The 10,329-nt window shown below is 38.0% G+C and overlaps 1 protein-coding gene across 1 annotated transcript; it reads left to right on the top strand.

Moving 5' to 3' along the window:
• The first annotated feature begins 2,856 nt into the window (after positions 1 to 2,856).
• Positions 2,857 to 8,600, top strand: LOC138608973 (major histocompatibility complex class I-related gene protein-like). The gene is made up of 5 exons (XM_069681575.1): positions 2,857 to 3,108; positions 4,124 to 4,402; positions 4,543 to 4,845; positions 5,993 to 6,103; positions 6,320 to 8,600. The coding sequence occupies exons 1-5, from the start codon at positions 2,916 to 2,918 to the stop codon at positions 6,343 to 6,345; spliced, it is 912 nt and encodes a 303-aa protein (XP_069537676.1). The 5' UTR covers positions 2,857 to 2,915; the 3' UTR covers positions 6,346 to 8,600.
• The last annotated feature ends 1,729 nt before the right edge of the window (positions 8,601 to 10,329 follow it).

Genomic DNA, 10,329 nt, shown 5'->3' with positions numbered 1-10,329 from the left:
CTCCATTTGATTTTATGTTGATAACTCTTTTTGTTTGAGATCAAGTAACTGTTGATTGACCTTGGTGAAACTTGACTTCGTGTTCTTTGACACGTAAAGCGGTTATGTGACAGGAAGCTTAAAGGAATGTTTTCCCAACATTTAATCGTCCTGATATTTTGATTAAATATACTTCCCTGTTTCACCAGCTGTCTGTGTCCCTTCGCCTCCATTTTATTTTTATTTATTTTTTATTTAGCCTTTATTTAAACAGGTAATGTCGTTGAGACACGGGGTCTCATTCTCAAGAGAGACCTGCTTGGACAGCAGCAACACACAGAGTGACAGACAGACAGTAATCATTACTCTAAATACTTTCCATTATCACTTTCACTGCACTTATCTTACACACTCAAAGGTCACAAGAAGATCAAACATTACCTTTAATCAAAACAAACTTTTAAAAGAGTTTAATTCTTTGTCTTCACCATAACATCTATCCTTTATCCATCAGTACACATATATGTTGATTTTACTCTTCTAATCAATCAGAACACATCGAGCAAAGCAGACATTTCTTACTGATGCATGTTGATTCAATAATGATTTATTCCACAAAACAGACTTTAAGCAGTTTTCGGGTGCACCTCTACTTTGATCACTACGGCAGCTCACACAGATTACCTGGGGCCCTTCTGCCACCGTCAGTACGGTAAAAAGAAATAAACTGGTTATATTTGTATGTAGGGAACATGGGTTATCAGCTTCAGTAGCTTTAAGTTTTTAAATATATCTATTCGGTAGTTTTATACAGAAATCTGTAATTTATTTCGGGTCTGTAATCAGTATTTGATAAAACACTTGAATTGTCATTTAAAAAACGAAAATGTAAAAAGTTTGTCTCAGTCAAGAACAGACACGCCCCACAGCACGCTGCTCAGTATCAACAGAAAGCGTGAAATCAGTTGACCGTCTCTCACTTATCCAAACTTAGCTACTTGATGATTGTAAAATGACGTTTGTGAAAATTGTATTCGTGTTGCTCCTGTTCTGTGATGTTGCATCGACAGGTAAGATCACTCCCTGATTATTAATTTATCTAACAGGGACAGTGCGCATTCAGGAACATTAACATTAATCTGGTTTCTGTAAAATGTTGATTATTTCTTGCTGTGGAGCGCGGAACACTGTGAATTTCGGTGTTGGAAAGAATAACTCAAAGAATAGACTTTTAAGCTACAAATTGTTTCACTCTTGGAAAAGTTGAACTCTAGCAGAAGCTCCTCTGGGCGGAGAGATCGAGTTTGATCAAAAACTACTCGGAGGAAATAGTTGAAACCACTTGAAATGATTACATTGAAAATGTAAACGTCATATTAAATTATAATGAAATAAAATTCAAAATTGACATGCAGCAAAGAAAGGTAGTTAATTGAGTTTGTTGCTTAAAGCCCCTGTAAACCCAAATCCACAAAATCCTTCTAACTGTGTAATTTAGGGTCTTATGTACATACTAGTAAATATCTAAAAAGTTTTAGAAATGAGTTTAAATCCAAACTCGAGTTATTTCCATTCTTTCTTTGTTAACTTCCTTGACATTGGGGTTGAATTGGGCGTGGTTATGTTAGGATACTTATTATGTCATACATTTCCTTCAGCCAATCAACCGCAGTTGTCCCGCCCTCACAGGCGCAATAACACTTCTCAGCTCGTGATCAATCTTCCTCTCTGAGTCTGAGCTAACTCGTGTCAACATACCCTGAACGTCTCTGCACATACCTGTTGCAACTAGCTACCTAACGATCGCCTTATTCCCCATCATGCCTGTGTGTGCCAGGAGTCACAGGACATCAATCACTCGCGAAGTCTTGGCAACCAAATAAACAACAGCGGGACCAGTTTACTTCTAACGGCAAAAGAGGGTCCGCTCCGCATCGCTGACATCGGCATACATATGCACTTCTAATATGCAATGTAAACAATCTTTGTGCCCATATCAGCTGTGCGCTCAGTATCAAACTTTCAGCTCCCTGGCGATCTCCCTCCAGCAAGCTGCACAATATTATACTGAAATGAGGAGATAAAAGTCTATCAAACTCCACTGAGCGGGGCCAGTAGCGGTGCAGAGAGCACAGGTGCAGGTGTGTTGGGGTGACTGAAGCAAAGTGATCAGATTAAAGTCATTTGTGAGTTAAAACTTAATGAGGTGAAGAAGAGAGAACAATGAAAGTGTGGAAGTAAGAAATAACCATGTAGAAAGAGGCTAAGTCTACATGTGATGTGCTTCTCACAAAGCCTGTTATTAATTAGATTCATTATTTTAATCACCTGACAGCAATAGTTTTGATATGATGTGCACACGCACACATACCTGGGTGGTACAACAAACCCTCTACCCTGCTGCTGAAAACAATTTCCTTTCCCATGCGCCATTGTTGTGTTGACAGTTGCCATGAGAATGCAGTCAGGTGGACGCCAGGTGTCAATCAGCACAGGATCTGCCACGCCTACACAGTCCTGAGAAATGTTCTGAACAGCCAAATGAGCCGATTTTCAACACGATTTTCTAGTGATTTATTTTCACTCAGATTTTTGTGGATACTTTATGACTCACTCAACTCTGATATCATATATGCATTTTTGCTGTCTGAAGCCGAGTTTCCAGGGCCTTTAAAGTGCCCGCTTGGCCACAGCAGGTCATAGGAAAGTGTGATGAATGTCTGCTGTGGTTTTTTGTATACAATTATCATCAGTCAGACACCTGCAGATGACAAAATAATCTTTAAGAGCAAATCTCTGCTCTATTATGTTTCACATTAGTTTGACAACCCAAAGGCTGAAAACTCTTTCTCTGTCTAACAGTCAAACACTCCCTGAAATTTTTCCTCACTGCATCTTCTGGAGTCCCAAACTTTCCCGAGTTTGTGGGTATCGCGATGGTAAATGAAGTGCAGATAGGATCCTGTGACAGCAACATCAAGACAGCAGAACCAAAACATGACTGGATAAAAGAAGTATTCAAGGATGTTTCAAAACATCAGGAGTGGTATTCTCAGGAGTGTTTGAGGAACCAGCACATCTTGAGAGCCAACATTGAGGACTTAATGCAACGCTTCAATCAAAGTGGAGGTACAGTACGTTTAACTTCACACTGAACTTTTGGTTTTAATGTGCAATTTTCTTTAGAAAACTCAACTTTATAATCTGTCTGTAAAAACAACACAGGAGACTGACTGGACTGCACTTTACATGGATGATAAATGACCACAGTAGGTGCAAAGGCTCTGGACCTGAATCAGATGACTTACTGTGTTGGTCATTTAGTTGTTACCACTTGATCTGTATAAAATAGTATCAGTACAATGCATCAGCTTTTATGAATTCTATTTAAAGACTGTATTATTTACAGTACTCTCATTTTAAAGCATTAGTAGTCTTGACCATAAAATATAATGGTTCTAAAACCTTAGTGGTTAGACAGCAGCTCCTGAGTAATACTCTGTCAGTCTGTCTAAGTCCTTGGTAAGTCACACTGTATGAGGGCAGAAGTGGTCTTTTTCTATCCTTGTTTGTTGTTCAGTTTCACAGCAATGCCCACATCAGGGTGGACTTTGTTAGAGGTCAGCCATCATACCTGTTATTCACCTTTCTGATGAGCTGGAGATCTGGTCATGCAGGTTGTAGATTAGTTTGAAGACAGGAATTGAATCTGATTCTTTTACAGTCTGCTCTGCACATCAGCTCACTACCTGAAGTATGCTAGCATTGCAACCCAGTACCTTGCTAATACCAAGGGCAGAGAGTGTGACTACCAACCCCCACAGCTGTGGCCTGTCCATATCCATGTGCATCCATGACACGTTCAGTGTCAGTCTTGTAATGCTCATCATCAAGACAGCTCTGGTTCCCTTCTGGATTTCCTTTCTGCATTGGCTCTGAGGTTTAGAGGATATGGGCTGTGTCAGGATCTCAGCAGTCTCTCTGTTGTTTAGCCGTCCGCACCGACCACATGATAATTAGCTGCATCATCCAATAACTGCGTTCTGTGGGTCAGTCTGTCTCTGTAGTTAAGATGTGATATCATCTGTTAATAGCCAACTTTGCTGGAGTGTCACTTTTCCTGTTGTCTCTGTCGCTCTGTCAGGTGTCCACGTTTTGCAAAGGATGAGTGGCTGTGAGTGGGATGACGAGACTGGAGAGATTGTTGGTTATGACCAGTTTGGTTATGATGGAGAGGACTTCATCGCATTGGACCTGCAGACACTGACATGGACTGCTTCAAAACCACAGGCTTTCAGCACCAAACTCAGATGGGATGCTGACAAAGATACATTAGAATTGAGTAAACACTACTTCACCTCCCTGTTCCCCAGCATGCTGAAGATGTACGTGCACTATGGGAGGACGTTTCTGCAGAGAACAGGTAGAATTAAGGACCCAATGTACTGCTACATTTTCTGTTTCTAATGCAGCATGCCAATGAAAATGAAAGTGTAGGATATACAAATTCTCCATCCTTGAGTCTCAGTATAGACTCTTCTGTTTCCCTCTGCCTCCCTACAGAGCTTCCTTCAGTGTCTCTCCTCCAGAAGACTGCCTCTTCTCCAGTCAGCTGCCACGCTACAGGTTTCTACCCTGACAGAGCCGTGCTGTTCTGGAGGAAAGATGGAGAGGAGCTTTATGAAAATGTTGAACACGGAGAGATCCTCCCCAACCACGACGGATCCTTCCAGACTAGTGTTGAACTGAACATTTCATCAGTGAACACTGAAGACTGGGGGAGGTACGAATGTGTGTTTCAGCTCTCTGGTGTGAAGGAGGACAATGTCACCAAACTGGACAAAGCAGCGATCAGAAGCAATGAAGGTAAGGCTGGTCTCAGTGTAACCATTGACTGTATGAAAGAGGTGGACAGAGCCTCTGGGACATCACTGATTAGTTTTTAAACCCTTCTTTAGCTTCTGTAGAAGCCTTAAGTTTGGCATTTTGGCCGTAGCCATTTTGTTTTGGGGGTTTTTTAGCCAAAAGGGACCATATTTTGAGAACCGGGTGGATACAGGATTCCTACCTCTCTATCCTGGATGATAGGCATCTAACTTGTCAACTACAGGTTGCAAAGCCCAAATAAATGTCCTGCTTCAGGGTGTATTTGACTGTAAATGAGACCATAATTTGCTAAATGAACATCATGCTGTGTTGAAGAAGACTTGAAACCAGAGATTGAGACCATAAACTCATTAGGAAAATGTTTACTGAGGGAATAAATCAAGAGAGAAGGAGGACCATTTTCCAGTGTGGCACATGTGAACACCAGATCGTAATGGATCACACCCCATGTAAACAGTTGACCTGTAATCTCCAATCAGAATGATTTCAATCACAATGACTAAAAAGTGTGCATTTAAACCCAACCACACTGTAGGGTATAGCATCCACTTTCACTGTGTTATTTAATTGCTTTATATGAAGTGTAGTATCCTCTGATTGATGGGTGTTTTTTAGCCTGTCCTTTCACAATTCACCATTTTTTCACATTCATTGGAAAATTGTGGACTTCCTGTTTGGTTTTAGGTTTGGGTGCAAGAGGCTTTTTTGTAGGTCTTGACATGCTAAATCTTCATACCAAATTTCGCACATGAAGGTGAAAGTAACCTCAATGGGGACCTCTTATTGAAATTTCCAGGTGGCACTATTGAGCCACTTTGCCGCGCCCGTGTTTGAGACCCATAAAATATCCCATTTATCGCCACTTCTGATGTGCCTGCACAGTTTCATGAGTTTTTGAGCATGGTAACCCCCTCCAAAATGGGATTTAAGTGGATTGTGAAGAATAATAACAATCCTAACAAACACAATAGGGTCCTCGCACCCGTTGGTGCTCGGGCCCTAATCAAAGGAAATTAAAAGAATAAGTTCCAGGACTTACACAATGGAAACCCTTTCAGAATCACACAGCATGGCTTGTTAGGTTGAAACACTGTGAATGAACTCTAATGGTTTGTTTTGATTGCAGGCTCTCCCTCAGGGTTTCCCGCTGGTCTTGTTCCTGGAGTCATCGTTGGACTGCTGCTCCTTCTGCCTGTCTGCATTGTTGGACTCTTCATCTGGAGAAGAAACAATAATGGTGAGGAACACATTTTTTATATCTCCTGATGAATTTAGAATAAATACCTGTGATAGTCTTGTCTTGCATATTTTGCATTGTATTTCTGTTAAGTAGTCAATTAAGTGGATAAGTGATTGTGAAGCCCACTGAACAGATTTTCCATTTTTGTTGTTTCATAAATTCTGAATGTTGATCAAATGTAACATGTGGTGGTATTTTTCATTTGTATTTCAGGGTTCCAGCCGGCTAACAGGAAGTAATATCCAGTTCACCATAAAGCTTTAATGTTCTGCGTCATGCGGACACCAATATTAGTAAGATTTATTCACTGTTTGTCTTGACAGGAGAACAGCGACAATTTGAAGAGGAAGCTGAACTCCACCGAGTGAGGAGTCAATAAAATCACAGCAATTTCTTAGAATTCTTATTCTTAGACTTTCTGTTAGGACATAAAATCGCGCACACACACACACACACAGATAGACACTTCCCTTTTCTCTCTTTTTATTTTTGTATTGTGTGTGTATGGCGTCTTCCTGTCTGGCTTCTTCTTTTTTCTCACATAGCCACACACACTCTCTGTCCTTACATCCCCCCCCCACACACATACACACACAGATACGTAAAAATTAAACCTTGTTAACATCCACATTTTACAAATGTTACTGTCCTTTTCTTATTGTCCTTGATTACATTTATCTGCAGCACATGCCTGCAATGTTTTTGTTTGTTTGTTTTTACCAAAATACACATACACAAACAAACAGTATATACATACGTGTCTACATACATATCTACAAACATTTTCTATATACTTTGTACCTTAATCCAGTTCTCAAGTTTCTTCACTCTTTTAACATCAGAAGAAACCAAAAATGATGACATGGATAGCATAAGATTATCATCAGATTCATTCCTCTGTATCCCAGACTTTTGATAATGTCAGGATATCGCTTTTTTTACTATTCAAAATCAGCTTTTCCTAAAGATAATAATCCTTAATCCTTAAAATGAAGCTTCTCAAAGACAACTTTTGGACTGACTTCATTATCTAAACTTTGCCAAGCACTACAAAGATATTCAAAATCATGTTTTGATCATCTTGAAAGCCCCAAATAACATGAAATGGGGATAAAGGTAGAAGGATTGCCTGCTCAGCCAGCCAGTCTGCCACCTGCTGCCAGAAAGATGCAACAACAGGACAATACCAAAATACATGATAATATCCTCTTCTTCATCATGACAAAATCTACAACTATTATCATCAGCTATGTTCCATGTTTTTAACATTTTTCTTGTTGGCAATATTTAGTAAAATAATTGTAACTGAAAAGCCCATAAATAGGTAGAACACGATGATTGACAGACAAAATGTCTTCAACCAGGGAAGAGGAGTGTCGAACACATCTTTCCAGTGTGTTTGAAAATGATGGGGATGAGAAATTATATTCTCAGAGGATATAAAATGATGATACATGGCAGTGTTTATTTTCCAATTCACCAGCCATTTGTAATTGTTAATGCACGGGCGGCAGACATGTAAATGAAGTTGTGATTTTTTAATCATATTTCTCCATGATGAAGATAATAACAACAATGAACTATAACTGGAATGGAGTATGCAAAGAAGCTGATGTTAACAAAGCTTATGAGTTATTTTTACAGCAGACATGTAAATTAAGTTGTGATTTTTTATGCTTTCAGACTGCGATCCAGAGCCGAAAGATTTATTAAACCAAGGCCACCATTCTCACATGTATTATACAAATAGCGACGTTTAATTTCTTCTGGTTTACCGTCCCAAATAAATCTAAAGAGTTTCTTTTCATAGGTTTTAAAGAAGGTAACATCCTGAGAGGCCAAAGACAATAGATAATATGTAAACTAAGAAACTATTAAGGAATTGATTATTGCAACTTTACCATCAATACTTAAATGTTTCCCCTCCAGGCCTGGAGAATTCTGTCAACCTTTTTGAGTTTCACATCATAATTTGTCTGAACTAAAAGCGTATTATCTACTGGAATATGCATTCCTAAAAGACTCACTGGATCATCAGCCCATTTAATCAGACTCTGGCATGGTATCTGAAAATGTTGATACTTCAGTGATCCAATTTTAAGAATGCAACATTTTTCAAAGTTGGGCTTCAACCCTGATAGAGAAGCAAAACAATTGAAGTCAGAAATAAGGGTCTCCAATGAGAGAGCATCTGGATTTAGATGAAAGGAAGCATCATCTGCATAAAACGAGGCTTTTGACTCCATTTGATTCATCACTAAACCTGTAATATTTGAGTTATTTCTTCTTTTTATGGCCAATAATTCTATTTCAAGGATAAACAAATATGGGGAAAGAGTGTCAAATGGTGAAATGTTTCAAAGTTAAGGTTTTACAGTCAAATGTTTTAAAGTTAAGGTTTTACGGTCAAATGTTTCAAAGTTAAGGTTTTACAGTCAAATGTTTTAAAGTTAAGGTTTTACGATCAAATGTTTTAAAGTTAAGGTTTTACAGTCAAATGTTTCAAAGTTAACGTTTTACGATCAAATGTTTCAAAGTTAAGGTTTTACAGTCAAATGTTTCAAAGTTAACGTTTTACGATCAAATGTTTTAAAGTTAAGGTTTTACAGTCAAATGTTTTAAAGTTAACGTTTTACGATCAAATGTTTCAAAGTTAAGGTTTTACAGTCAAATGTTTCAAAGTTAACGTTTTACGATCAAATGTTTTAAAGTTAAGGTTTTACAGTCAAATGTTTCAAAGTTAACGTTTTACGATCAAATGTTTCAAAGTTAAGGTTTTACGATCAAATGTTTTAAAGTTAACGTTTTACGGTCAAATGTTTTAAAGTCAAAGTTTTACAGTCAAATGTTTTAAAGTTTTACTGTCAAATGGTCAAATGTTTTAAAGTTAAGGTTTTACGGTCAAATGTTTTAAAGTTAAGGTTTTACGATCAAATGTTTCAAAGTTAACGTTTTATGGTCAAATGTTTTAAAGTTAACGTTTTACGATCAAATGTTTCAAAGTTAACGTTTTACGGTCAAATGTTTCAAAGTTAAGGTTTAACGGTCAAATGTTTTAAAGTTAAGGTTTAACGGTCAAATGTTTCAAAGTTAAGGTTTAACGGTCAAATGTTTTAAAGTTAAGGTTTAACGGTCAAATGTTTTAAAGTTAAGGTTTAACGGTCAAATGTTTTAAAGTTAAGGTTTTACGGACATATGTTTTAAAGTTAAAGTTTTATGGTCAAATGTTTTAAAGTTAATGTTTTAAAGTTAAGGTTTTACGGTCAAATGTTTTAAAGTTAAGGTTTTAGGGCCGGTTTCACAGACAAGGCTTAAGCCTAGTCCCAGACTAAAATGCCTGTTTGAGCTGTCTTAACTAAAAGCGACTTGCACAAACCTATTTTAAAATAGTCGTAGACTTAGCCTGTTCTGGATTAAACTAAGCTGATTGCAAGAGGGAAGGTTAGAGCTACTCTAGGCCTAAATTGAAGCTTAAATTAATCCTTCAAAGAGGCAGGTTTAACTTCTGTTTAGTCCTGTTTGTGAAGAAGAATGGACTATTTGGAATATCTTAATGAAGACCAACATGCACTACAGAGGCCAGCCAGACGAGTACTTGTGGATAAGTGTAATCGGAGTGCTGCACAACTACCTGAAGCAGCGCTGCTGTCCTGATCCTCCAATGAAAAATCAGGATCTAGCAGTTGTGCCCATGGCTCAGGCCAGCAATGACCAACAAGGACTTGCATACAGAGATGCTTTTACATTGAAGCACAATCAGATGAGACGCATTTAAATATGTAGTGTATTTATCATGGCTTTTTTTATTTTATTTTTTTATTTAAATAGTGTGCACGGAAAATTAAATGAGAAAATCGAGGCCGTCTTAAGATATTGTTTGCGGTGATTAAAATACTCCATTAGAAGCAATAAACTCATTTGGTCCTTAGTATGAAAAAAGAATAAAGATTGACGCAGACAGTGGAATATATTGACCAAAAACACTGACCAATTTACTTTCGGTCATCACATGGTGTACAATTCACCAGTATTAATTCGCTCTCTTCCAATCTCTGCATTCTCTATTTGTTTACACCAGTTTAAGGTTCTTCCACAGAGTCTATAAAGGCAGATATCATTCTAAAGTGTATGTCACAAAAATAGAAATATGAGAAAAGTAAAACACTGAAAACAATAAAGATATCTCACAAGAAGTTAAACTTTTCTTGTTATATTTTAATTTG

The sequence above is a fragment of the Semicossyphus pulcher genome, unplaced genomic scaffold, assembly GCF_022749685.1.
Source record: "Semicossyphus pulcher isolate SPU_LCO1_2020_fin unplaced genomic scaffold, fSemPul1.0.p SCAF_5, whole genome shotgun sequence".
NCBI classification, from domain to species: Eukaryota; Metazoa; Chordata; class Actinopteri; order Labriformes; family Labridae; genus Semicossyphus; species Semicossyphus pulcher.
Note: the sequence above shows the minus strand (reverse complement) of the source record. Positions and strands in the feature narration are given on the sequence as shown.

What these genes read in the sequence shown, in the direction of transcription:
- LOC138608973 (XM_069681575.1), top strand. Translation starts at nt 2,916, where the DNA reads ATGGTAAATGAAGTGCAGATAGGATCCTGTGACAGCAACATCAAGACA. An exon ending in AGCGATCAGAAGCAATGAAG is followed by an intron (nt 4,846 to 5,992) that starts GTAAGGCTGGTC and finishes TTTTGATTGCAG; the next exon opens with GCTCTCCCTCAGGGTTTCCC. An exon ending in CTGGAGAAGAAACAATAATG is followed by an intron (nt 6,104 to 6,319) that starts GTGAGGAACACA and finishes TTTGTATTTCAG; the next exon opens with GGTTCCAGCCGGCTAACAGG.